The 27,378-nt window shown below is 47.7% G+C and overlaps 2 protein-coding genes across 6 annotated transcripts in view; both read left to right on the top strand.

Moving 5' to 3' along the window:
* The first annotated feature begins 466 nt into the window (after positions 1 to 466).
* tfr1a (transferrin receptor 1a) lies at positions 467 to 23,210 on the top strand. Of its 4 annotated transcripts, none has more exons than XM_061840227.1 (18): positions 467 to 1,122; positions 11,576 to 11,625; positions 12,637 to 12,874; positions 13,177 to 13,363; positions 14,521 to 14,746; positions 14,826 to 14,948; positions 15,035 to 15,130; positions 15,307 to 15,446; positions 16,945 to 17,096; positions 17,271 to 17,390; positions 18,448 to 18,533; positions 18,607 to 18,670; positions 18,749 to 18,816; positions 19,208 to 19,275; positions 19,343 to 19,436; positions 19,582 to 19,864; positions 20,907 to 21,059; positions 21,155 to 23,210. In XM_061840227.1, the coding sequence occupies exons 1-18, from the start codon at positions 1,002 to 1,004 to the stop codon at positions 21,385 to 21,387; spliced, it is 2,502 nt and encodes an 833-aa protein (XP_061696211.1). In that variant the 5' UTR covers positions 467 to 1,001; the 3' UTR covers positions 21,388 to 23,210. The 4 variants fall into 4 exon arrangements, with proteins under 4 accessions (XP_061696211.1, XP_061696212.1, XP_061696214.1 ...); XM_061840228.1 differs by having other exon boundaries at positions 468 to 1,122; positions 19,643 to 19,864; XM_061840230.1 differs by lacking the exon at positions 467 to 1,122 and adding an exon at positions 7,629 to 7,692.
* A 1,637-nt stretch (positions 23,211 to 24,847) lies between these two features.
* The window catches only part of LOC133511366 (activated CDC42 kinase 1-like), a 43,085-nt gene continuing 40,554 nt past the window's right edge, over positions 24,848 to 27,378 (top strand). Inside the window, exon 1 of one of the 2 annotated variants that reach the window (XM_061840222.1) lies at positions 24,848 to 25,433. The gene's annotated coding sequence lies outside the window, so the exon portion shown is untranslated. The remainder of the gene's footprint in view (positions 25,434 to 27,378) is intronic. The other variant, XM_061840221.1, reaches the window with a different exon arrangement.

Genomic DNA, 27,378 nt, shown 5'->3' with positions numbered 1-27,378 from the left:
GTTTAAAAAAAAAAAAAAAAAAAACCCTAACCCGGTAAAAGTCACTTCCTCGTCACACGTATTCCGCCGGTCTCACTCTTCCCTTTTCTGCTCGAGTGCCCCCCCGGGGCCGTTAGAAAAAAACGCACAAATTAGCCGCTTCACCGCATAAGCCGCAGGGTCGAAAGCGGGTGAAAAAAGTCGCAGCTTATATGCCGGAAATGACGGTGTATATGCATTTTTTAAACGGAGATACGAGCACGGAGCCGTAGCGTTAAAACGTCGGACTTGTCGTGAGTGGCATTGTGTAAAAAGCTTGGCGCGCGGTGGACTCGCGCTCAGCTCTCAATCTGCGAAGCAAAACACAATTTTCATCAAGCGATGGGCCTGATTTTAAGCGTCAAATGAAACTTGAAAGAAGTCCCTCATGTTAGGCTCAAAGCGATTCTTTGCTTCAGAACGGTCCCGCTTCCTACCGGATGTGCTTTCCACATTTTGATGCTGTCCTAAGACTCATTTTTTGCCAATGTTTTTCACTGGCCCAACTGTCCAGCCATCTGCAACAAAAGTCTGTGCGGTACACGTGAACGGGTGGCCAAAAGGTTGGAGGCAGCGCAAATATAGATACATTTTTTTTTTTTTTTTTTTGCCTAGAGGCAGAAATGTTTGTGTCGACCAATTTTTGCGGTGACTTGCCCATTTTTCTCACAGACCTTCATCAGAGTAAAAGTACCTTTTTTTTTTTTCGTGTGATTGTGCAAATCTGCCGTACATAAAGGGTCGGGTGGTTTTGAGATGCGTTTGATCTCCGATGCGACGAAGAAGAGGTCATTTCTTGTCACCTTGAACAAATCAAGCTAACGAGAAAAAGAGAGAATTTTGCAAATTATGATTGTCTGCATTTATTGTCCAAAAGTGTTTAGTAAGGCACAAGATGTGACGGTAGCAGTTCGGCCCTTCATCAGTGACGAGTGACGACATCGGCAAATGTGTCAGAAGTATCTCGGAGCTGCGCCACTCGCATGTGTTTGGCTTCTGTTTTGCGACAGATAGCTAATCGGCGGCCTTCAGCGCCGCCCGGAAGGAGGAGCCCGGCCCACCTCGCCCGGCCGCAGTTGCATCAGCCGTTCGCCTTCTTCAAAGGTAATCATGCGCCCTACCGCTGACCTGCCGTCTGTCAAAATACCGTATCGTATTGTAGGAAATTTGCTTTATTTGAGTACTTTCATTTGAAACCGGCCAAACTGGTCTGGAGGCATTCAACGCAGTTGATTCATTTTTGAATCATCTTCTCATTTTGTGAACGTTTCATTAGCTGTTAGCTGTGACCATCAAATGCGGACAAAATAAGTCATGACGTGCGTCAAGCGAATCAATATTTTTCACGGCGAATTTTCTTGTCGGATCTGTCGTAGCCTCCTACAGACTTTGCGCATCAAAGTATTTTTTCACGTGTCACCTTTTTGGATCTTTTCTCAACTGTCACACGCCGTTAGATTGTTCTGAGCGACTGGAGGGCGTGGACGTGATAAGGAGATGCTCTGTGGGATAATCGTGCACTCGGGGGGGAGGTGAGCCCAAAAGATACTCTTCAAATGAAAAAGGCGGGCTTGAAGGCTCTCTGATCATTTTGGGGAGTGTGTGACGGTTAAAGTGGCTTTTTTGGACTCTTTTTGAAACCGAAAAAAAAAACCCAGCGTTTTTTTGTTTGTTTTCAGTGCTTTTGTGTATTTTCACTTCCTCGGTGGAAAATGACACACGAGCAGCTCAAATGCCGTTGCCGGTTCACATCCAGCCCAGCGACAAAAGAGGCGTCATTAAAAGCGAGGCCTCGTCCGTCGCCGCAAAATCTTGTCCTTGATCGAGATTTATAATCATGGGAGAAGGACAAAATATGCCGAGCCTGAGCTCTGTTTTTGACATCGTCACTTCGGTTCGTGTATTCGGCAAACGCACATCCGGTCCTGCAGAAGAGTTCATGTCATTTTTCAAAAGAGTTATTGTGATGGAAAAGTCTACACACCCGTTTAAAGGCCTGCCATTAAAAAAAAAAAATGACAGATGAATTCAAAACCTTTCCACCATTAATGTAAAAATAAACTCGTACGTACAAATAAAGAACTAAATAGCCTGGTTGCATAAGTGTGGACACCCTGTAAATGGGCCGTGTGGCCGCGTTCAAACTCGGGTTCAACATCAAGTCAGCAGTCACTACTATGTACATGTTAAAAATACACATCGGTGATTCATAATAAGCTGTGTTTTAGCTCTTTAGCTATAAAAATACTCTGGGCTTTTTTTCATGTAAATATCAGTAGAAAGTTGTTCAATCCCCCAGAAACAATTCATAATCTATGATTCATGAGAAATCCCAATAACTAAATAAAACTGTATGATCGGCTAGCAGACGTTGCAATATCGATGAACAGAATTTCTCTGATCGAGTTCACAGGGCTCGATCAAAATGGAATTATTGTTACTGTTATTACGATCAAGTAATTGTAGTCACTGATTTGGGAATGTTTGAAATGTTTTATGTTACAAGCAGGAGCACCTCCGAGCCCAAAGCGAAGCTCGCGCACAAGACGCGCCAATCGTCGCCGACAGCTCGACGGCGGCTTCGCATTCCGGGCCGTCGGTGTTTAAAACTATAACGACGCCTCATTTAAGAATGCGGGTGAACTTTTGCGTCAGTAAATCGAGACTCCGGGGGTGGAGGGAGGAAACTCGGGATTCAAACCAGAGAATGGAAATAAATCTCAACCGCCGTCGAAGGTTTACGGTTGGCTCCAGAAGTGGTTGGACTCCGAGGATTTTCGTAATCTACAAAAAAAAAAAAAAAAAACGAAACCTTTGTTCTTATAAATGTGGAGGGTTTACGTTACAACAAGGTGCAAACCGACGGTTAGACCTAACCCGAGCCCGTCATCCAAGAACGGGAAAGCCCGAAGCAGAAAACGAGTCCCCCTCGGCCCGTCCCGGGTCGTACCCGAGGCCTCCTCCCGGCGAGACGTGCCTGGGAGATCTCACCGGGGGGGTGAAGCCGCTCCGAGAACAGCGTCGCCAACGCCGCCCATTTCTTCCGCCGTCCAAAACCTTTGGGACCAAACTGGATTTGACGGGCTTCACACCTCGGCCGGGTTACACAAATGAAAACTTGTGCAAACAGCCACAATGGCCGTGCGGTCCCGGAGCTTCGCTTTGCCTCCCGAGTGTTTTGGCGAAAGCCGAAAATCTGGAGATTGCAAACAAATACCTGGCGTGTGTGAGAAAAGTGTTGACAAAGGTGAATTAATAATTGACAACGTGCGGCGTCTGCTTTGCCACTCCCCACCAAACGTATCCAATCGTAGCGGCGACTGATTTGCCATCCCTGTCTGCGGAAACGCACGCCTGACTCAATATTGGCCCTTTTCTTCACTCTTTGTGTGTTTGTTCGGTTGTTTTTCCGCCGCCATCGCGCGAGGTCACCACAACGGAGGCGGCTGATTTCCAAATATTATCCTTCAAGTTACGCCGTGACAATAAACATCCTCAGCGAAAGGTGCGACATGAAGGCTCTTTAGTCAAAAGACGAGGGAGGGCACAACCTCGCTGGAAAAAAAAAAAAAAAAAAAAAGTCGACACCCCTGACTTAGTCAGCAAGCCGAAGACCGCGTTCAAATTTTATGTACACTTCCTCTTCTTCCTTCTAAAAAAAAAAAGATATTTTCACAGCTGCAGCGAGACTCAACTCTTGTGTGGATTCTGGCTGGCGTGTATGATTTTGACTCGCGCTTCAAGGTGAATGCGGCGCTCGGCCCATTTCGACACTTTCACGTGCTTTCGTTCAAATCAACCCCGGAACGTTTTGCAGGCGTATGTTGCATGTTCCCAATGTTTGGAATGGTCATCGGTCACTTTAGCACAATTTGACTCATATTCATCTTCAAGCAAATCATTTACCATTTGAAGAGCTCAAACGTGCCCGAAAACTCACCACTTTGTACGTGTGCGGACGTTCCAGAGCGCCAAAGCTCCAAAGCGCGAGCTAGCATCTGGCGGAAAGTGAAAAAGATTTCGGCCGCAAGCCACTAAGTCATGTGGACGCGTCACCGTGGCAACACGCACGCAAAACACGGCCGCGGCAGCCCCGACAGGTACCGAGCAGACGGGCGCCTCCAACTGCCAGAGAAAAACATTCGGGTCGTAGGGCCGTTGCGAGGAATTCCCCCGTCGTGCCACATTCAAGCGCTCGTGTGAAGAAAGTTCTGACTGGTCAACTATCCGAGCTGCATTCTGGCGATCACTTTTGGGATAACGTACGTAATTGCTAATTAAAAGATCTGATCGCTATGAGGAGGCTGCCTGCCTGCTTTGAGTGCGCTCAGGAAGCCAAGTGAGTCGTGAGCGCAGCACATACCCGTCAGCGCAACTCGTGAGCGCAATATGTAGCTGTGAGCGCAACTCGTGAGCGTGGCGCGTAATTGTGAGCGCGGCGCGTAGTCGTGAGCGCGACACACATTTGTGAGCGCGACAGGTAGCCGTGAGCGTGATGCGTAGTTGTGAGCGCGACGTGTAGTCGTGAGCGCGACGGGTAGCCGTGAGCGTGACGCGAAGCCGTGAGCGAGACGCGTAGCTGTGAGCGCAATTCGTGAACGCGACGCGTAGTTGTGAGTGTGACGCGTAATTGTGAGCGCGACGTGTAGCCGTGAGCGCGACGTGTAGCCGTGAGCGCGACGTCTAGCCGTGAGCGTGACGGGTAGCCGTGAGCGTGACGCGAAGCCGTGAGCGAGACGCGTAGCTGTGAGCGCAATTCGTGAACGCGACGCGTAGTTGTGAGTGTGACGCGTAATTGTGAGCGCGACGTGTAGCCGTGAGCGCGACGTGTAGCCGTGAGCGCGACGTGTAGCCGTGAGCGCGACGGGTAGCCGTGAGCGTGACGCGAAGCCGTGAGCGAGACGCGTAGCTGTGAGCGCAATTCGTGAACGCGACGCGTAGTTGTGAGTGTGACGTGTAATTGTGAGCGCGACGTGTAGCCGTGAGCGCGACGTGTAGCCGTGAGCGCAACGTGTAGCTGTGAGCGCGACGTGTAGCCGTGAGCGCGACGTGTAGCCGTGGGCGCGATGCGTAGCCGTGGGTGCAACATGTAACTGTGAGCGCATTTCGTGAACGCGTCACGTTGTTGTGAGTGCGACGTGTAGCCGTGAGCGTGACGCGTAGCCGTGAGCGAGACGCGTAGCTGTGAGCGCGACACGTAGCCGTGAGCGTGATGCGTAGCTGTGAGCGCAACTTGTAGTCGTGAGCGCGACGGGTAGCCGTGAGCGCAATTCGTGAACGCGACGCGTAGTTGTGAGTGTGACGCGTAATTGTGAGCGCGACGTGTAACTGTGAGCGCATTTCGTGAACGCGTCACGTTGTTGTGAGTGCGACGTGTAGCCGTGAGCGTGACGCGTAGCTGTGAGCGCAACACGTCGCCGTGAGCGTGATGCGTAGCTGTGAGCGCAACTTGTGAGCGTGACGCGTAGTCGAAAGGAGGCGGGAAATCGAGTCACATCAGACTTGCTAATTTTAGGACTTGCCGCTTGCTCGTGGATGAGTTGAATGATGAGACTGAGTCTGGACCTGAAGTGTGCGACATTCAAGCCACCGTTTTGGTTTTGGTCGACTCGATTTTGTTTATGTTTTGTCGCGTTTTTCCCTCGTCCACGTCTCGCTCACGAGGTTTTCGTTCCCACGTGTCCCCACCAGCTCCGCCTCTCTTTTGTCTCCCGACGGGTTCCCTCCAGCTACTCGCGTCTTGTGTGCCTCGTTGTATTTTGTTCCCTGCTCTCTCGCAGTCTGCGTTGGCGCGTTGCGGTCCGATGTCGCGTCATCTCGCTTTCCGCGCCTCCGTTTGTCACTTTCAATCTTGGTTTTTGTTGGGACTTTGTTAGTTACCATGTAATTGTCTGTTTGCGACTTACTTTGTTCGTCGTTCTTATTTTTTTAACACTCTATGTGACTTATATGGCTTTTTTTTCATTTTTAATTTTTACTTGTGCGCTCCCATCTTCCCTCCCTGCACTTTGGTCCTTCACACCAACGCCACGAAAATCCAATTGTGACATTGATAACTTGTCTGTTTACATTAGAAAGTCTGCTTTTTCAAGGTAGTCTGTAAACATGTTCTGTTTTTGAAAGAAGTTTTTTTTTTTTTTTATGGAGTTACTGCAAACTTAGTAGGAGCACATTACGGAGTGCAGAGGTCACTTCATAAATGTGTGAAGCAAATATCATCTGAAGATTACCACATTTGGATTGTGGGATTGATACGCTGTTAATGAAATTTTGGAAAAAGAGAATGGGCCCCTAGGCAAGATTTATACCGCAACGATATAAACACCACGACGACGTCGAACATTATCGGTCGTTATAAAACCTCCAAAGACACTTCAACTATGTTTACTTTACTCAACTTTACCTTACCGACAGCTGGTCCGACATTAAAACTAATTTTAATTCTGATTTAATCGAGAAGACTGCTTTCGGAGCCATTAAGAAACATTCAGATCGCGGACGTGCTAGGACAAATGTTTGACGATAAATATTTACCGTAATTCCCGACCTACCCGGCGCACCTGGTTATGAGCCTCGGTACACAGAAAGAGTGTACCTTTCTAGTCTTTCTGTGTACCGAGGCTCATAACCAGGTGCGCTAACGCTAGCGCCGCATAAACCGCAGGGTTGAAAGCGTGTGGAAAAAAAGTCTCGGCCCGTAGGCCAGACATTATGGTAAATGTAAAGTGTACTGCAAAAAAAAAAAAAAAAAAAAGTACTGTATAATGTGAAAATAATAGTAGTTTAATAACAAAAGTTTAAACGGGCCGTATATGCACAGAAGCAGGTTTCATTCAGTTTGCGAGTCGATTTCATGTTTTAAATTCAAACAAAACAAATCTGGTGCCAGGTGCCAAATGTAGCACAGATAAGAGCAGTCGAAGTCTCCTGACTTATCTTCACGTTGACGTGATCGGCGACCTTACGGGGACGATAAAGTCCAATCAAATCAATGGGATTCATCGGAGTTGATACACGCTTGACGTGATGAATTTCGACGGCCCGGCCGTTCCTGCGGATTTTCAACACGGCGTCGGCACTCTTCTTCTTTGACGGACAAGATCCGGCGGTGAACGGCGTCATTACGACCCAAAAACTGTTCCGCTCCGGTTAATTAAACTTACTCCTACATTTTTAGAAATAATAATAGGAATAAAAAGGATCCTCTGTGTTTCCTCTACCACAATTCTTCTCTTGTCTCTTTTTTTTCTTCAATTCCTGAAATGATTTGAGGTTAAAGGTTAAAGTTCAAATATGCACAACTATTGGTTGGATGCACATATGCTTACTTTCACCTCTAAAGTTCATACACGACATATGTATATATATATATATATATTTGTTTCCAAAATGCAAGCATTCTCGGTTTCTCTCTCTCTCTCTCTCTCTCTCTCTCTCTCTCTCTCTCTCTCTCTCTCTCTGTTTCTGTCTCTGTCTCTGTCCGTCCGTCCCCCCTCCCACCGTAACCAGATATATGCGGCGTCCAGGCGGCTGAAGGGCAGAGAGCCGTCCGGCTAACGCGAAGCGTCGGTAGAAAGCGGCTAAAAGTGGACCCCCCCACCCACCCACCCACCCACCCACCCCCACCCGTGCCCTCAAAGTAGCGTTGAAGGTTTGCGCCCTGTTAAAGACAAGGTAGGACTTGAGAATTGCACTTTAGGCAAAGATATGAGGCCCAAAATGTATTACTTTGGCGCGTAATGATATATGTATCGATATGTGTGTACGTTTGTTGTTATAGTTCAAAACATTTGAAGGATGTGCTAGTAATGATTTGCTGCGCGTGTTTGTAAAATGAGGCGTTGAAAATTGCGACGCTTTGTGAACGCTTCAAGTTTGAGATGTAAAGCGGAACTTTTGGTGCCGGAGTCTCGGCGTCACGTTGCCAAAGCAACAAAGGGGAAGCCCGCCGACGCGCACGCCGACCGGCGACCCTCGGCGTGACCTTCCGGCTTCAGGCAGACGTTCCTTTGGGTCCCGTGGGTCCGCTGACCTTCCGGACAGAAAAGACGTCGGTTTTGTGAGGAAGGTGGCCGGGGGGGGGGCCTTCGGTCGGAGGTCGCGTTGCCGCGGCAAGCGGCAGGTGAACTTGACAAGTCGTTGTGGGAAAATACGGACGCCGGGCCCGGGCTGCGTGTCACGAGCGGCGCCGACCCAAAGCGGCCGACTCCAGTTGAATCCGTGGTGATTGGTTCCTTTGTCCCAACGGTGTGAACTGGCTCCAAGGTCAGAGTGTTCGCCGGGCCTCGGGTTAGCTGGATTTGGACCACTTACTGCTACTTCTTGCCTGACTTTCTCATGCTTTCCTCCAATGTGACTGTCACATGATGGAGTTGTGCACAGCGACTCTGACGCTCCCCTCTCTGCTCTCTGGTTTTTTTTTTTTTTTTTTGTAATTTCTTTTTTTAATATACAGTAGCACCGCAATTCGCAAACGATGCTTTTCGCTTAAATCCAACGTACGTACGTGTTCTTCCCAATTCTAAAGGTATCATTCAAAAAAAAAAAAAAAAAATAGCCAAACGTGCAAAGTGTTTCTGAACTGGATGCAGTTTTGTTGGGCAAAATCTATCAAGGTGGAGGCGGCTGATGTGGCGACCGTTTCAAGTGCGAGACTGAAGAAACGTCACGCGTCTGCTTTTCAAATGATTTCATCGCATTTAGGTTTGTTTTCATCGATTTCTTTTGAACTAAAACGGCGCAAAGGAGGTTTTGCGTTTCCTCGAGACTTTTGTTTCTCGTCGGGGTCGCGCTCGAAACATCACAGCGACCCGAGCGTCGCAAACAGGCGGGTTGGCCGTGCTTCTGGCCCCAGTTTTCTACACGGACCCAGCGAGCCCGCTGAGTTGCGCGTAACCAACAAGCGGCGGTCCCGCGAGGGCGTGACGCTGCCTAGCTTACTATCTTTGCCTCGCACACGCAAGACTTGAAAATTCACTCAACATAGATACACAGCTAGACCGAAGCGGCCAGCTGGTCACCACGTGACTAGCCGCGGTCGGAACGTCGTTCCGGCGTCTTTGTTCTACGAAGGAGAACGTCGATTGGCGGCGGGCCTGTCAACTGAAAGTGAAAGAGCAAATAATCTGATTAAAGTATTATCTTGCTTTAAGCGCGGTATGTTTGGCACGTAAGATTAAAGACATTTCTCTGCCCACCTAAGCGAGCGGACCACTGAGTTTTAGAAAGCAGGTCGTTTTTGCTTCAACTGCGCACCGCAGCCCAAAGTACGTCGTGTATTTGTAATCAAAAGTCGAGGTTACTCGGGTCAAGGGACTTGGGCGGTTCTGATCTAAATGTCACAGCGGGTCCAAACGGTCTCAATTGCGTGTGCAACATTGACTGGCGCTCTTATTTTTTGCAGCCGAGCACATGCCCATGTTCTGACCTGGAAAGGCCCCGTCGGACTCGGCCGGGCCGTTCTTTGTGCAGTAAATACGAGCAGAAGTTGGCACGGCTATCCGAGGCCCCTTGGCAAGTGCCCACGCTGGCGCGCCTCACGCGATGTCCAGCTCCCAAGTCGCCGCACGAACGAAAGGTCATTCCATGTGGGGGGGGGGGGGGGGGGGGGGCAGTTTTCGTTCAGCTGTGCCTGTTTGTCTGGACCAAAGTTCACACTGTTCGCTTCTCACGGCCAAAGATTACCACCAAACTCTTCCGTTTGTGTTGATACGGTCGAGGCTGTTGGCCGGGTTTTACTTTTTCCTCAAGGCCCGACCCGGCCTGCCTAAGGTTTGTCTGATCCTACTCACGGGAAGTCCAGGCCAAAGTTCTGCTTGCAAGGTATGGCCCGTGGGCCACAAGTGGTTCGCTCTGTTCTTTCATTCAGGAGGACCGGAGAATCCCGTCATAAATACAAAGTGCCAGGATGACAAAATATTTAATGTGCCGTCTTTGGCGCGTCGGTCAATTCAAATGTTCATCGCTTCTCCTCAGGCGGGTGGCGCGCGTGCTGGAGCCCGTCCCGGCTATCTCGGGGTGAGAGGCTGGGCGGGGTACGCCGGCAACCGGTCGCCGGCCAATGGCAGGGCCCATAGGAACAAATTGCCACTCGCGTTCACACCTACCGTCAACAATTTGGAGGCTTCAAGTCACGAAGACTCTCCCGCTGCCGACGACTGACGTCTGTTGGGGCATTCATCTTTTACCTTGCAGAAGTGATTTTTTTTGTTGTTTTTGTTTTGTTTTTTAGACCGTTCACACGTTCAACGCTCGGACGCTCAATGAAAAGTGTTTTCGACGGACTTGTGATGTGAGAGCATTTGTAGTTTTTTTTTTTTTTTTTTTTAGACCGTTCACACGTTCAACGCTCGGACGCTCAATGAAAAGTGTTTTCGACGGACTTGTGATGTGAGAGCATTTGTATTTTTTGTTTTTTTTTTTAGACCGTTCACACGTTCAACGCTCGGACGCTCAATGAAAAGTGTTTTCGACGGACTTGTGATGTGAGAGCATTTGTATTTTTTTTTTTTTTTTTTTAGACCGTTCACACGTTCAACGCTCGGACGCTCAATGAAAAGTGTTTTCGACGGACTTGTGATGTGAGAGCATTTGTACTTTTTTTTTTTTTTTGATGACAAGTCAAGTTCAAATGTTACTTGAAACTTTGCCTGTAAAAAAGCTTTTGTAGATTGGGACCGTTTTGGACCGCGGGATGAATTCTTTCAAATACGACGGAGCTCGTCGGTAAATTTTGTCGTACGTTGCGCGACCGGGCTCAGCCAAAACGGATCGTGGTCCAGCTGGCGCAGTTTGTAGTTGACGGTTAGCTGGCTGGCTTCGAAATAGTTTTCCAGCAGTTCCTGGAGAGAACGTTTCCATGGGAGAAAGACTCGACCTGAAGACGCTCTCTCTCTCTCTCTCTCTCTCTCCCCTCAGGTGATCTCTGACATTACTGTTGAAAGGGGAAAACAAATATAAATATACTTAAGAGTTGCATTTCAGCCCTCTGTGTTTTTTTAAATTTGAGCCTTTCTCCGTGTCATCCGAAGCGAGCGGGAAGCCGCTTCTTGGATGGCGTCGGCGCCGGAGTTCCCAGGGATCCTGTGGCGAACGGCGTTCCGAACCCGTGTAGTCGCTCGCCCCTTTTTTTAGTAAGCAGAAAGCTTGTTTGTACAAGAAGCGGGATGCCGCGTCAGTCACTTGCACGTCGCGCGGAATATCTCGGACTTGACATGTTAAGCCACATTTTGAGCCATCCTCCTGTTGCCTCGGCAACCGTGACAACTCAAGTTCCTCGGAACAATCGGACTCACGAAACCCGTGACGACTTCAGGAGTTTGGACTCTTCTGTGTCTTTTTTTAGGAACCAAGATTCAAACACTTGCGTTGTGTTCTGATAAAACACGGACTCGCATCTCGCGCCATTGAAGCCCCCCCCCCCAACCCCCGTTCTGCACAAACGCGCCGTATTTGCTTTCCCATTTGCTGTCAACAGTCTGAAACACTTTTGCTGGAATTCTCTTTTTTATTAAAACTGTATCAACTAACGTGTTTCATTGTCTGCTTTATGATTTAGATTTCCCTCAAGCCGCAATGGACCAGGCACGGTCGACAATCACGAAAATTGTGAGTATTTTTGACATTCATTGTTACAAATTTGGCTGCCGTTTTGGTTGCCGACAAAATCGAATCATATAAAAAAAAAAAGGAACTAGAGTACTTTGAATGAATTGGTAGAACTGTGAGAACGTGACGGAAAAATACACATCAAAACAAAGAAAATAATCAGACAGGTTATGAATAATTGCGCGCTTGAATGTATTTCTGTTCCTCTGTTGGATTTCGGCGGCTGCAGCTAAATCAGGGGTGTCGAACTCATTCTTCTCGCGGGCCGCATCCTTGTTGACTGTGGAGCAAAAATATGTCATCATCTCATCATGTTTGCATCAATTTATGAACTAGTTTTGGAATCAGAAATCAAGGGTTTTTCGACTATTCACGTTTGGTAACACAAAAATGCTCGTCACATCTCAACTTTACCATTTGTATGACAATTTGAAATTTTGGTCCAGATTTTTACAAGAATCATGGAAACTGACATTCCGGATGCGGCCCCCGAGCCTTGAGTTTGACACCCGTGGACCAAATGATTTCAAACGCAAATCTGCGTATCGTTAAGCTAACAGCATAATTGGATGGGGTCATTGTTGAACGTTTACAGGAGCCGAGACAAAAGGAGGAATCCAGCAGTTGCCGCCGTGGAACGTTTGCTGATTGCCGTCACCCGAAGAAGCGATAATCAGAGATGACGTTTTCGCGACGTCCTTTTTAGCAAAAACCTCGGTCTTCTGTTTTGACGTTAGCAAAGTAAGATCACAATGCCGGAGCAATCGCGCTCTTAGGCTAACGATTCGTTTCGGTGCTCATCAGATCGAATCGAACAAGAATTTTTCTTTTCGCGCGGCTCAAAATCAGCCGGAAAATGAATCGTTTTATGCTGTGAAGCGCGTCGCTGACCCTGGAGGCGATTGGTTGGAGCGCAGGAAGACCAACGGCTCGTCTCGAAAGAATCTGCCGTTACCTTTGATTGTAGCGGTTGGCTAATCCCCTCCGTTTTTGCTGTACGTTCTGCTGCAGTTTAATGGAGAACCGCATTCTTATACGCGTTTCAACCTGACCCAAAACATGGAAGGTGACAACAGTCACGTGGAGATGAGGCTTTCGTCCGACGCCGACGAAGAAGCCGGCGGCAACCGACTCGGGGCCCAGCTCAATCACAACTCCAACCGCAGATCCTACGTGACGTCCAAATTTGGACGCACGCCCAAGAACCTTTGCGTGGTGCTCGGTACCGTCCTCCTCATCCTTATCATCGGTAAGTTGGGGTGGGCGGTCCTTGGGTGGGGGTTTTTTTTATTTTTTATTAGTATTATTATTCAATTTGGATGGGGAAAAACTCCTCGTCGATTATGTACGCTAATTGGTTTGACAATGAGATATTTGTCCGATTGACAGCAGCCCTTTCCAAGCGCCTGAGTGTAAGTTTTGTGTGGTGCAGAAAATGGCAAGTTGGCGACAAAATTAGCCGATCCAGGCCGGCGGAGGATCCCACGACGCAGTTTCAAAATCCACACTCGATGTATTGGTTTTGTCATTTAACGCTACTGCTACTTGCAGGGTACTTGATTGGCTACTTGGTCCATCGCAAAAGAGATTTGGCTCCCAGCTGCGAAGCTTCCGTGAAGTCGTCGGACGAGCGAGTCGAGCAGCAGACGGGGGCCGCCGCCCCCCTCATGGCCTGGAACGACGTCAAGAACGCGTTTGCGCGCAAATTGAGCGCGTCCAACTTCCAAAAAGTCTTCAGGTGAAGTGAAAACCCCGTCACGCTCTCTCCCACACGTAGAATTACAATACATACAAGCGCACACATTTATATCCACCGCTGCGTTGACACTTATGAATCACAATTGAATCGTTACTCTTTGTACGATTCCAAAGTGAGAGTCCAACAGATGAAAGTTGCAATTTGAAAAGTAGCTTTCGAATTGGAACGAAAGAGAAAGTGGAAAGTTTTTCCTTTTCCGTTGAAGTTGAACCAGGATCCCTCTCCGTGGCTCGAAGCCCGCTTCTGTTTCGTGCCCGTCGCTGGCCCAAATCCTCTCCGCCCTGGACCGAGCCGCCGCCTTTCTACTACCGAGTGGCCTTTCGTCATGCGTCGCGTTGCGTTGGACGAACTTTGTCCGGTTCGTTGCGTTTCGGTCGCAGCCCACCTCGACGTCAACTCCTTTTTAGCTTCTCGTTGTTTATTTGTTCGTGTGGGCGGAGCGACGCTGTCGATGCAGAACAAACGCTAAAAAGTGGCAAATCTTTTCAATTTTTCCACATATGTCTGATTTGCATTTCTTTGTGATTCAAATGGAAAATTCTAGACACCGCCCACCCACTTGTGCCTAACCTCAGTAGCGTCATTTCCGTCTTGTAAGCCGTGAGTTTTTTCCACCCGCTTTCAACACTGCAGTTTATGCGGCTAATTTGTGCATTTTTTTTCGAACGGCCGCACTCGAGCGGAAAAGGTGAGAGTGACACTGGAATATGTGTGCCGGGGAAGTCACTTTTACCGGCCGTGTTAGCACCGTGCGAGCGTGTTGCTGCTGTGTTACTGCCGTGTCTCAGTGATTTATACCGGTAAGTTTTGTTTTTTTTTTTTTAACCTGTCAGCGCCGCGCTCGCGTTAGCGCCACACTACCATTCGCGGTACGCTTGCGCTAGCGTTAAACTACCATCTTTCTCCGTAAATATCTCGTGTTTCTATGTGGGCACTTGCAGCTTATACACGGGTGCGGCTTCTGTTTGTACCAAATGGTATTTCCTTTACAAATGTACTGGGTGAGGCTTATGAGCAGGTGCGCTGAGTCGGCAGGTAATCACGGTATGTAAAAAAATACACGCAATCCATTTTTGACTTGATTTTGAAAATAAAGTTGGAGGTGTTTTTTTTGTTTGTATGTTTTTTTTCCTTAGAGATTTTTCCAGTGGCAGTCACCGGGCTGGTTCCTCAAGCGATGACGCTCTAGCGGACAAATTGATCAAGAAGTTTCAAGAGTACGGTCTGAAAACCTGGACCGACGAGCACTTCATTAAAGTTCAGGATTCTCCGCTTCGCGGGTCCAACAAAGTGGTTTTCAACAACGACAGCGAAGAGCGTCCGGAAGGGTTTCTTTCCTACAGCGCCAATGGAAAAGTCGAGGTAAAGCCCAAAAACTTTTATTCCAAAGCGACATGAACGGACTGTTTTTTTTGTTTTTTGTTTTTGTCTTTTCCTGCAGGGAGCAGTCCTGTACGCCCACTATGGACAGGAAAGTGACTTTCGATCGCTGCAGAGCAGAAACATCAACATGAGCGGCAGAGTTATGTTGATCCGAGCTGGAAGGATCAGTTTTGCTGAAAAGGTGAGTCGCAGCTTGCAAAAGTAGGACCCAAGTCGTGTCTTGTTGTTGTTAGCCATCGTTTTTTTGTTTTGTTTTTGCGAGCGCAGGTGGCCAACGCTGCCAAAATGAAGGCCTCCGCTGTGTTGATCTACCGGGATCCCATCGATTATCCTTCCGGAGACGCCACTCAGCTCTTTGGACATGTGAGTCTGGACTCTGGACGCTTTGGAACATTTTTAGCCGACGGTCTCGAGTTGCGGGTTCAAATCTGGGCCTCGCCCGTGTGCAGACCGTCATGCTGCCTGTCTGTGAAATCGAAACGACGAAGACAAGCCGACAAAAGTGGATCTGAAGCCATGTGTCCGGTTCTTTCCGTCAGGTCCATTTGGGTTCTGGCGACCCCTACACCCCTGGCTTCCCCTCGTTCAACCACACCCAGTTTCCACCTGCCGAGTCTTCGGGTCTGCCAAATATCTTGGCTCAAACCATCACACCGCGCACCGCCAGCGGCATTCTCGGGTAAGGCTTACAAAGCAGCTGACAAAATATTATCGAAGCAGCTAAACATTACTCTGGTTCATCCGCTTGAATGATGATTAACAAAAACAACTCCAAACTTTCTCCTCCGTGGGCCGCATACAAACACACACACACAAAAAAAAACAACACAAATACGTATGAGTAGGGCTTCATTTAAATTCATTGAAGACGATCAAACCAATCCACAAGAAATGATACTGTAACATTCATTTTGTTGTAAGACTGCACGATATTGGCAGAAGATGGCATCATGTGTTTTGTTTTTTGGTTTTCTAACCAGCGATCTATATTGTGTTGCGGTTTTTGCCCGACAAGCTCAAAAACATGAGGAAACCTTGTTACCTGGAGTATTTCGAAAAGAGGAATTCAAACAAGATCAGTACTTTTTTTGTCCTTCACGTGCAAAAAAAAAATAGAGAAGCAGCATGCAGACAGCTATAATTATGACAGGACTGATAACTTTGCATTGCTGACTAGATCACCAAAACAATTACATTACAGAATAAAATAAATGCTATAATATCCCAATGTTTAATATTTACTTTGTTTAAACTAGAGCATCCTGATACAAGTAATAAATGTCCCAGTATTATGTTCAGTATTTCAAAAGGAACTCATTCGCTCCCATTCACGAGGTTGCCCCGAACGCACCTTGCGCTCGTTCTGAAGACTGCACCGTGCAGCAGGTCCAAACAGGGCCCTCTGCTGGTCGCCTGTGTTATTACACCTGTTATGTTTTACAGTTGATTGGTCCTTGAGAAAAAAAAAGTTTTCAAATGTGTAAAAAGTCAATCTGCAGGTGCTCGACCACAACTTTGTTGGGGTCCACCGTCAGACAAATTTATTTGGATTAGCAATATTGCCACAAACAACGCTCGCATTTTTTTCACACCATTTTTTTTCTGCATCCATTTTTTTTTTTATATATCTTTGTTTGTCTTTGATGTTGTCTTGTCAAATGTACCGTAATTTCCGGCCTTCAGAGCGCACCTGGATGGTACACAACACAAGCATGCCACTAATGTTAGCCCGGCGCTGACGCCAGCGCGGCGTTAACGCTAGCGCAGCGCTGACAGGGCCGTTTAAAAAACAAAAAACTTACAGGTAGAAATCACTGAGATGTGCCAGTAACACACGCTAGCGCAGCATGAACACGGCCGGTAAAAGTCACTTCCCCGGCACACATATTCCGGTCTTACTCTTACCTTTTGCGCTCAAGTGCCCCCTTGCGGCCGTTCGAAAGCAATGCGCAAATTAGCTGCGTCGCCGCATAAACCGCACGGTTGAAAGCGTGTGAAAAAAGTGGCGGCCTGCAGGCCGGAAATTACGGTAATCTTTCGCATGTATTTCCGTCGTCCGTTTCTCATTTCCAGTGCTGACCCGGAGGCTGTTTCGGGTTCACCCGCGGGCCGTACTTTGGACGCGACGGGTGTACGATGTGCGTAACGAACGCGTCTCCCCAATTTGCTCCCCCAAGGCGACTGGAGGGCCCGAATGCACAGCCGGACTGGGGAGTTTTCCACAAACTCGGGAGCGAGAATGACCTCGTCACCGTGGAGGTCAACAACGTTCTCACCGAGAAAAAGATCAACAACGTCTTTGGGGTCATCGAAGGCTTTGTGGATGCAGGTGTCCGTGCCAATCCTGGTTTTTTTTCTCTCTCACTGTCTCCACGTTGATGTGCGCCTCCATACTCGGCAGCGTAAAGATTCCGGGAGGGAGACATCCTGGACGGAACTGATTCACGCGTCGAAAGTCGAGCGTGAACTTTGAGTATCTTTTTTGCCCGCGTCTTGCCTACAGATCGCTATTTGGTTCTCGGCGCCCAGAGGGACGCGTGGGGTCCAGGTTTTGCCTCGTCGACCGTCGGCACCGGCGTTCTCTTGGAAATGGCCCGTTCGATCTCCGACATGCTCAAGAAAGGTACGGAAAATGGACCGCCGCCTGCGCTACGAGGGACGCTCGGTATCGGGGAGGAACGAATTACACGGAAGCAGATTGCAGTTTTACGACAAAACATTTCTCATTTTAATCAATCATTTCCAGTTTTAGTTACACTTTGAAAGTAGCCACAGTAGCTGCTGTTGTTTTTTTAAATTTTTTTTTTTTTTTGAAGGCGTCACATCATGACCTCTTTCTGAAGCCCACACTTGGTCGCGTGCCATTTAACGTAGGCTCAAACATGTACAAAAGTAATCACAATATTTCCATATGTAATTGCTTATATTAGAGAAATTGAAATAGGCACACCGCGATGACATTTTCAACTAGCTAGCTTGTAATTGTAACCGAGTGCCGTAATTTCCGGCCTACAGAGCCCACCTGATTATAAGCCTCACCCAGCACATTTGTGAAGGAAATACCATTTGGTACATACATAAGCCGCACCTCTGTAAAAGCCGCAAGTGCCCACATTGAAACACGAGATATTAATAAAGACGCTACACAGAAAGTTTTAATACCTTAGCTTAACATAGCAACAACACGGTAGCATGAACAGCGCTGGTAAAAAAAAAAAAAAAAACAAACAAATGAAAAAAAACATACCGGTAAAAAAAAAAAACAAAAAAACATACCTAAATCACTGAGACATGGCAACAACACAGCACCAACACACTAGCGTGGTGCTAACACTAGCGCGGCGCTATCAGGACCCGTTAAAAAAACCATACGGGTAAAAATCATTGAGACACGGCAGTAAAATAGCAGCCACACACTAGCGCAGCGCTAACAGGGCCACTTAAAAAAAACATACGGGTAAAAGTCACTTCTACGGCACATATATTCCACGAGTGTCACTCTAAGCTTTTCCGCTTGGAAGCCCCCTTGCGGCGGTTATGAAAAATACACAAATTAGCCGCATGACGGCATAAACCGCAGGAGTGGAAGCGCGTGAAAAATGTCGCGGCTTGTAGGCCGTAAATTCCGGTATGTTCTGAAAGTGGCCAACTGACGCCCGTCTTCTTCTTCCTCTGAGTAGATGGATTCAAGCCAAGGAGGAGCCTGGTGTTTGCCAGTTGGAGTGCTGGCGAATATGGAAGCGTCGGCGCCACCGAGTGGCTGGAGGTACGAGCCGCGGGCTAAACTTTGACTTTTGCAGCCGCTTGCGCGTCCGCCACCTTCCGTGTCTCGTTTGCAGGGTTATCTTTCTTCCCTGAGTACGAAAGCCTTCACTTACATCAACCTTGACGGCATTGTAGCAGGTACCATCATTTGATTTTTTTTTTTTACGTGCAATTGTACATTTTTCTGAATGAATGGATAAATCAACTCCTTTCCAGGTCATACCGCTTTTAAAGTAGCGGCAAGTCCGATGATGTACGGCTTGATTGAACGCACGCTCAAAGAGGTAACTCTTAAATTGCAGTATATCGTAAAGTGGCACTACGTGATCATGGCATTGTACAAGTAAAAAAAAAAAAAACAAAAAAAAAACCCCATCACTTAAGAGATGCGTCGCCATTTTTCCTCCTGCGATTCACTATCGATTCAATGAATCAGCTGAATCAAAACAACATTTTTCTTTGTCCAAATGTACTCTGCATGATTTGGCTATTTTTGCCTCTCACGAGGGCATCCGGCGTAAAAACTGTGCCCGACAAATTTGGGGGTTTCATCCGAGATGTCACGCTGAGGCGACCCCTAACGGGACAAAAATAGTGACTTACTTTACTTATCGGAAATCAATCTAACATCAGGATGGGAATCGTGAGGTCACCCCAAATGTGATTCCTCCTCAGGTGGGCCTCCAGAACATTGAGGACTCCCTCTTCTCTCAATTCGGGAAGGGCAACTGGGAATCGAACGTGTACGTTTGTTTACCCACCGGCCGGTCAGGCGGTTGTGCCCGTTGCTAAATGTTGACGTCTCTTCAGCTTGGAGCCTCTGAAGCTGGAGAACGCCGCGTACCCTTTCATGGCCTTTTCTGGGATTCCGTCCCTCTCCTTCCGGTTCACCTCTGGCAATATGGTAAGCGTATTTAAAGTACACGAAACGTGTACGTTAGTCCCTCGCTTGTCCCAGAAGTTATGGAGCCGGAGCGCCTCGCGATAGCCGAAACAGGTGAAGCGCGAATTAGCGAGGGAACGCCGTCACGTTTGTGAGCTCGTTTCAGAAACGCGATGCCCCGTCGGCGTTATTGACGGCGGGCGTGGCGCAAATCCCCCCCCCCCCAGGACTATCCCTACTTCGGCACCTTGCTGGACACGCAGGAGAAGCTGATCGGCGTCACGTCCAACCAGCACCTGCAGCTGGCCGAGGCCGCCGCCAAGTTCGCGGGTCACATCGCGCTCAGGCTGGTCCACGACCACCTGCTGCAGATGGACCTGCTCAAGTACGACAAGATCATTCGGGCTCACGTGGCGCAGATCAACAGGAAAGTCATCACTGTACAGAGGGTGAGTGTGCCTTTTGTCTCGTTGCCGACCCAGTACACACTTCACGCTTTCGTGTGAAGACATAATGCACTTGATTTTTTCCATTTTTATTGGCCACTTGAGTTTCAATTTTTTTACAACCCTTTTGGCCGGTAATGCAAACATGAACTTCCCAAGGTTGGATTTTGGCCAGATTTGAAATCCGTCATGTACTGTTTCCATCCAATTGTACGCTTGGGATTTATTGTGGCCAATTCAAACTCATGAAAATGACTTTTTTTTTTTTTTCGACTGGAGTGACTCATGCAATTGTAAAAACTGTAGACATTTTTTTTTCCAATCATTTCCCAGTTTTTGGACCAGGATGCAAATTCTCCTAATACTAGCCATTAGTGAGACTAAACAGTATCAGAGAAATGTGGTACAGTGCTGAGAATACGTAGAGATGTCATCGGAAGGGTCCAAATTTCAAAACAAATGATTACCGTAATTTCCGTCTGACAAGCCACGACTTTTTTCACATGCTTTCAACCCTGCTTTTTATGCGGCGATGCAGCGCTAGGGTTAGCTAATGCTATCCCCGCGTTAACGCTAGCCCCGCGTTAGCGCTTTTTCTGTGTACCGAGGCTTATAACCAGGTGCGCTCTGTAGGGAGCTCTCAAGCAAGGATTCAAATTCTGCTAATACTAGTCATTAGCAAGAGTAAACAGTATCAGAGAAATGCGGTACAGTACTGAGAATCCACAAATGTGTTATTGGAAGGGTCTAAATTTCAAGGCAAACGACTACCGTAAATCCCTGCCTACAGAGCGCACCTGGTTATATGCCTCGGTACGCAGAAAAAGTTTAAAACTCTCACAGCGCTAGCGTTAGCGTGGGGCTAGCACTAGGTAGCTAGCTAGCTGGCTAACTACCGCGGCGCTCTGTAGGCCGGGAATTACGGTACTTTCTAAAGTTAAGAATTTGACGCAGCACGAGAACCAAAAACACGAGGAGAAGGTAAGGATCCGTGCGCGTTTGAGCGTCGACTTCGAAACGAATACGCTAAGCTCCGTGTGTCCAGAACCGGCCCAATCTGGTGCCCACGTCGGTGCAGTGGTTGATCTCGGCCTCCGGCTCGTACAGTCGGGCCTCTCGGAACCTGATGAAAGACATCCAAAACAGCGACTTGAGCAACATCGAGATGTGCCGCATCTACAACGACCGCATCATGTCGGTAAGACTGGTCGCCGCTCCGGCCCGTCGCTCGCCGGTGAAAACGAAGGCGCCACTAAGGAAACGCCTCCCTTGGCCTCGGCCGCGCGCGCGCAGGTGGAGAGGAACTTGCTGTCGGCGTACGTGTCCGCCCGAGAAAGTCCTTTCCGCCACGTCCTGCTGGGCTCCGGTCCGCACACGCTGAAAGGTCTGTCGGACCACCTGGACGCCCTCGGGTCCGGCGGCCCCGCGGCCGACGTGGACCGGTTCCGCAACCAGTTTGCCTTGGCGACCTGGACCATTCAGGGTTGCGCCAACGCGTTAGTCGGGGACATGTGGTCCTTCGATAATGAAATCTAACATCTTCTCCTCTGACGCACTCACTCACTCACTCACTCACTCACTCACTCACAGTTTGGGCCAACAACAACACCGTCTGAAAATCAGTCCCGATTTAGATGATCGCAGTGGTAATAATGATAGTCGTAACCTCTGACGGCTACAAAGCACGTCTCATCTCCCTCAGCCTTTCATTTCATCGCACATCCACTTAGCCTCAATCCATTTTTGTCGACAGTAGTCTGGTTCTGGTGAAAGGACGTTTCAGATGTTTGGTGCTTCTTTCAATCCGTGCGATGACTTTGGTGCTACTGTAACCGCTTTACGGGTGCTCATCGTACGCGGCGCCCTGACCTATTGACGACGAATCCAATCTCCGACCCGCCAAACAAATTTGGGCGTTCTGCAACTCGTACGAGTAGCCCGACTCAAAGCCGCTCGCCAGCGGATTGGCTTTGTCGCTGACTGCGCAGACAATTTTCCCAATTGCAGTCCGTACGCTAAAGATCACGAGTGGAGAATCATCAACGGCGTCTTTGCATATATTTGCCACGGATCACTAACAATAAACACATTGCAGAAATCAGACAAAATCAACTCGGAATAAGAAATGAAGAAACGATCAAAAGACAGGAGAGGCTATTGTACCGGGCGCCACTGAAATTCAACTCTATTTATTATGTTATTTATCAGTGACAGGGTTCGCTATAAATATTTTTGTAATTGCCTTTTCTAGAAAATGTATAATTATCGGGAGCAGTGCCTTCCATAATTATGACAGTTATACTGTCGAAATAAATAAAGCAGCATCTGCTAACTACAAGCGAAAGGAAAAAAGCGTTGACGCGGCCGCCGGTGACAGCTGGCGACGGACCGCCCGGGCTCGGGCTCGGGCTCGGGCTCGGGCTCGGGCTCTTGCGGTCCTGGCGCCGTTACGGAAGAGGCCGAGCAAGAAGGTAGTTTTTGCCTACCTGTGTGTGTCCGTATCGGAGGCAGTGCCCTCCATATTTCACCGTAGGGGTGGATGTTGATATTATCGGGGGCAGCGTTCCCCATAATTGTTGTTTATATGAAGTACACGACGTGGACAGCACAAACGCATCCTCTTGCTCCACTCCAGAACTTTTCTTTCACTGTCCGCGTACTTTTCGGCCCAAATCGAACGTCACCTGCAAGTTTCTGTTCAATTCTTCTCAAGCTTTTCTTTATTTTTTTTTTTTCATATATATGAAGTTGTGCATGGCTTAATTGCGTTCTGAGCTTTTTTCATGGCAACGTTTCAAATCAAACCGATGTTGATTTCTCATTATGGATGCATATCCTACGCCGCCCCCCCCCACCCCCCCACTGAGGAAGACAAGTGTTCCAGATCTGTTTGCTGCAGTTTTGTCCACGTTCGATCTTCTTTCATGACTGCGTTGCAGAGTTGTTTTTGTTTTGTGTTTTTTCCAAGCTTGTAGAATGTTGTTTTTATTTTTGTTTTATTCACACGCGTAGAAGTGCGCTCCGATGTCGCTTCGTTCCCGTTGTGCCAAAATCAAACTGACCCAAAATATCACGACACTTTTTTTTTTTTTTTTTGCTCTTGAACCTTTTAACGTATTGATCACATAGAATAAATAAATAAATATGGAAGTATTTTTTTTTCAAGTAACATGCAGTATCTTCTCAATGTATGCACGTTTCTCTTCTATTTTACATTTCTCTTCTGCAATAAAAGATTACATTGCTCCAAGTCTGCTTTTGCGTGAGGTCTTTTACGAGCGGTCCTGGCTGGGGGGCCCCTAAGAAAGTCCTCAACATGGAAGGACGTTTCCCCGAAGCCCCCCCCCCCCCCCCAAAAAAAAAAAAAAAAAAACAGGTAACGTGGGTCCCGTGGGGTCACGACCCGTGGGAGCGGCCAATCGGATTCAAGCTACGGTGCCAATGTGACCCCAATGTCACAATGTGACCCCGCAAGAAAAATGACGTTGACGCTCCTTTTCTACAGCCTCAAATTTTCCAGCCACGCCAGTCATACCCGAGCCGCTGTTTCGCCATCGTCAGCGCTCATAACACTTCTTTGCGTTTTCCTCTCCGGCAGGCTGCACCAAATCCCACTCCAAAGTCTTTGAAACTTTGAAGTTCTCGCCTTTGACCATTGACTTCCTGCGAGCGCAGGACTCAAAACATCTGCGCGGCGGCCGTTCACGCCGGCGTCGCTCGGAACGAGTTCGGAGGAACGTGGCGTGCCGAAAGCTCCGCGGCAGATCGTCCGACGGGAACGGGATCGTCTCCACGCAGCCAGTTCGCTGCGAAGTCCGACAAAGAGGTCGAACTACCTGGACACAGACTTCCCTTTGGACCAAGGTGACCAAGACTTGGAGGTGACTTGAACCACGACGTGTATGCAGCCTCATTGCCACTTGACACTAACTGTACCTCTCCAACAGTGCTGTAGCTTTTTATCCACCCCTTTAAAAAAATACTTCACTCTTCTAGTAATACATCGCCAAGCGTGCTCCAGAAAGTGTACATTCGCTGTTGGCCACGGCGCCCCGTTGTTTGTTCGAGAGACCCCGCCGACTCTTTCCACATCGCGTACGAGATGGATGACGAACATTGAGCGGGCGACCGAGCGAGGCATCACGCAGACGTCGGGTTGCCGACGGAAACCCAGCCGACGCGAGGTTGTCGTGGTCACGGACAAAGCGGCGACGGCGACTTCCTGCTCTCGGGACGTCATCGTGCTGAGGTCGGTTCTGACAAAACGAGGGCATCCGGCTCAACAACCGACGGCTCGAGTCGAGCGCAGGCCATCCAAAAGCGTTTGTTGCCTTTTCCCCTCGTTGATGTGCCGATGAATTATTTCCTCTGTGTGTCCTCTGAGAGCCGCGCAGAAACTTAACTTGATGAACACAAATGACAGCAATGAAAGTGAAGGCCAAGACCTTTGTTGGCACGAACAATGGCAGCACTTGTGGGACGACAAACGTTTTGATGACTTCATCCCTTTTGAATGTATTCATTGTTTTGAGCACCAATGTTGTGATTTTCTTTCTTTTCAAATTGTTGACTAAAGCTGCAAAGATAATCCACCGTCTGAGTTTTTCCCCTCCACAGTGCGCGTATAGAAGAGAATCAAATAAATGCCTTTATTGTCCCGATGAAAAAAAAAAAAAAAGCTAACTAATGTTATTATTCATCTTTCTATCCCTAGCTCCTCTGACCTCAGCCTGACATGAGTAAATATTTCCCGTCATCTTCAATTACGATCTTTTGTATTTGAACAAAATAAATTTTGTTTTTTACCAAAACTCATGCTCAACATTTCCCTTTACGGAGCAAAACCAGAAACATATTGAATCATAAGCAACTGCTGGGAAATAATAACATTTAATTGAATCTCTTATGTCAGTGGTCATTTGAATTTGTGAATAAGCTGTAATTGACATTTTATTTATGCTTTACGTCCAGTAACTCTTGTTATGAGTCGACAAGCACATGAATTAGCACCCAAGAAGCAGTCTCAATTTCAAAGAGGTGAGCAAAAGTTTAAAAGGAAATGTTCAACGCGAGAAATCTGCTGCACGTGGAGTTCAATTCCGTACAGGAAAAGTGGCATGTCCCTTTAAGAGTGGGACCAACATGTAAATACGCATTAAAGAGGATGGATATCAAATTGATGTCCCACGTCGTCCGGATTGCAAAGATCGCCTTAGACAGGATAAGCTGTTTGCCGATAAATGAAACAATTCCAAAGTGAAAACCCAAAGTGGTGTGCGTTGCAGTCGTTACGGCACATTTAAAGTCGTAAAAGTGTTGAAATGTGGACATCGTGCTCCGTGACGGAGTGGCGCGTCTTCGTGTCCGGAGAGACGATCTTGGAGCGCGACACAGAAGCTCCACTGGCGGCTCGCAATTCGACATTTTGAGCCCAGACGACGTTCTGGCTGCCGCTGACGTAAAACGCTTCTGGTGCCGGTTCCGGTGCCGGTGCCGGTACCGGGCTCCCTGGCGGCCACGCCGTCCGGGACCGGCGCTGAACGCGAGGGGCGATACGAGCCCCAACCCGAAGGTACGTAAGCAAAAAAAAAAAAAAAAAAAAAATCGACGTCCGCTAAACGTCTTCCGAAGGTTCCGTCGGGAAGTCCAGAAAGGCGCTGTATGATGATGGGGGGGGGTCAAGGGTCAATGAATTTGTGTCATTGACCCCTTTTTTATGGGGGGGGGGTTGTAGCCCACCTATGCGAGACTTAAAGGCCGGAAGGAGGCGACAGGTGGTTGGATTTCGCGCTCGGCACCTCCGTCGGAAATGCAACGGAAATATTTGTTCCCTACACAAATATGGTCATAAATTGTATTCAAATGTTATTTCTTGCATCACATGTTTACATCATGTGGTGACCAGTGGCAATGGTGGCATTTGGACCGAGTTTATCAAATCATTCAGACATTTTCACGTGTGCCTGAGGAAATGAGAAAATTCCATTTTTTTTTTTAAATTACAAATATGTCTTTGATTAATGAGCTCACGAGCGAAATGGTGCGATAAACCCGTGGAGCCGCCTTCTGCCGTTCTTACAGCACAATAATAAAATCCAAATTGTTTTCGTTCATTTCAAATGCACACGCATTCAGTTAGTTTGCAAATGTACATCGAAGGAAGATTTAAAAAAAAAAAAAAAATCAATTTCCATCCTTTCTTCTTTTGCCGTGAGCTTCGTCTAATTTGGCCCAATAAAGGTAAACAAAACTTAATTTACATCAGGAAAAATGAATGCTTATGAAATTCAAATTTTCAAACGCAGTTGTACAATTATATTTACACATTTTACACAAATGCCATCCATTATTTCTCTGCGTCATTTTTTTTAGTGCCAATATTTTATTATCGTGAAAGTAGCTACACTACACGCGTTGGATATGATAGCCTACTTATATTGTTATATATTCAAACATAATATTAGCACAATAAATGAGTGTATCGGGTCCATAGTGTCCCCCTCCGTGACTGCGTTAGCTTCATTCATTTTACCATACAATAATAAAACATCACATTTAATAGGAAAAAAGAATCATGTACTTTTGTCAATAAAATGACACAATCCTGCCCCAATGTAAGTTGATCAGTAGTCTTCAGTTTTAATTTTTTTGTTGACATGGCAAAAGTGGAGGGGATAGATTGGGGTCTTTGTCAATCTGAGAGAGCCCCCCCCCCCCCCAAAAAAAAAAAAAAAAAAATGTAAACAAATAATTGTCCAAAATTATGACACAAGTCCCAATTTAAAAGTTCTGCTCTTTGTGCTCAAAAGTGTTGAACCTTTTCAACAAATCCTTTATTAATAATGGGAATCAGTAATGATGAAGTGTTAGATTGCGCCACAAGAGAGAAAGGTCATGAGGCAGACTGGCACAGGACAGAGAAAACCGACCACCGGTGTCATCATGCTTGCGTGTGTCCTACTTAGTCGGCGTTATTTCATCCACGCCGTACGTGGAAGAGGCCCCCCCCCCCCCCCCCACAGCGTGGCCCAAACTCGGACTTAGTTGGAACGCGGTGTGACATTTTTGGTCACGACCTGCAGCCAGTCACGTTCCACTTGCCACTAATTGAGGTTTTGTTGACGCCGCAATCAGCGTGAAAATGTCTGACGCTGCTCTGAGAATCCGCTTCTCTTTCGCTCTACGACTTAGAGTTCTTCCAGATCAAGTTTGTGCGGGTTTCAGCGTTCTTACGCTTCCGCGTATTACGGATTAAGACAAGCGACAACGAAATGGGACCAATTTCCTGACTCCTCTGGCAGGGTTCCGGAACATTGCATCACCGCATGCTTATCTTCAAAGCCTGACCCTCTCCGGCAGACGCTCAATCTGCGGAGGTCAGTTCGCGGCTTTTTTTGCGTTCCAGTTCCAGTTCTCGACTGAGAGCAGGCTGAGCGAGCGTCACGGGACGTCGACGTCATTGAACACAATCGCTGGCTCAAAGTGGCTCAATTTCCTCCCCGAGGGTTGATTCGATT

This window comes from Syngnathoides biaculeatus, chromosome 13 (assembly GCF_019802595.1).
Source record: "Syngnathoides biaculeatus isolate LvHL_M chromosome 13, ASM1980259v1, whole genome shotgun sequence".
In the NCBI taxonomy this organism is placed as follows: Eukaryota; Metazoa; Chordata; class Actinopteri; order Syngnathiformes; family Syngnathidae; genus Syngnathoides; species Syngnathoides biaculeatus.
Note: the sequence above shows the minus strand (reverse complement) of the source record. Positions and strands in the feature narration are given on the sequence as shown.

Bases quoted from the DNA above. Each gene is read 5' to 3' on its own strand.
- tfr1a (XM_061840227.1), top strand. From the start codon at position 1,002: ATGTGTTTGGCTTCTGTTTTGCGACAGATAGCTAATCGGCGGCCTTCA. The intron at 1,123-11,575 runs GTAATCATGCGC...TTTATGATTTAG, and splicing joins GCCGTTCGCCTTCTTCAAAG to ATTTCCCTCAAGCCGCAATG. The intron at 18,671-18,748 runs GTACCATCATTT...ACTCCTTTCCAG, and splicing joins CCTTGACGGCATTGTAGCAG to GTCATACCGCTTTTAAAGTA.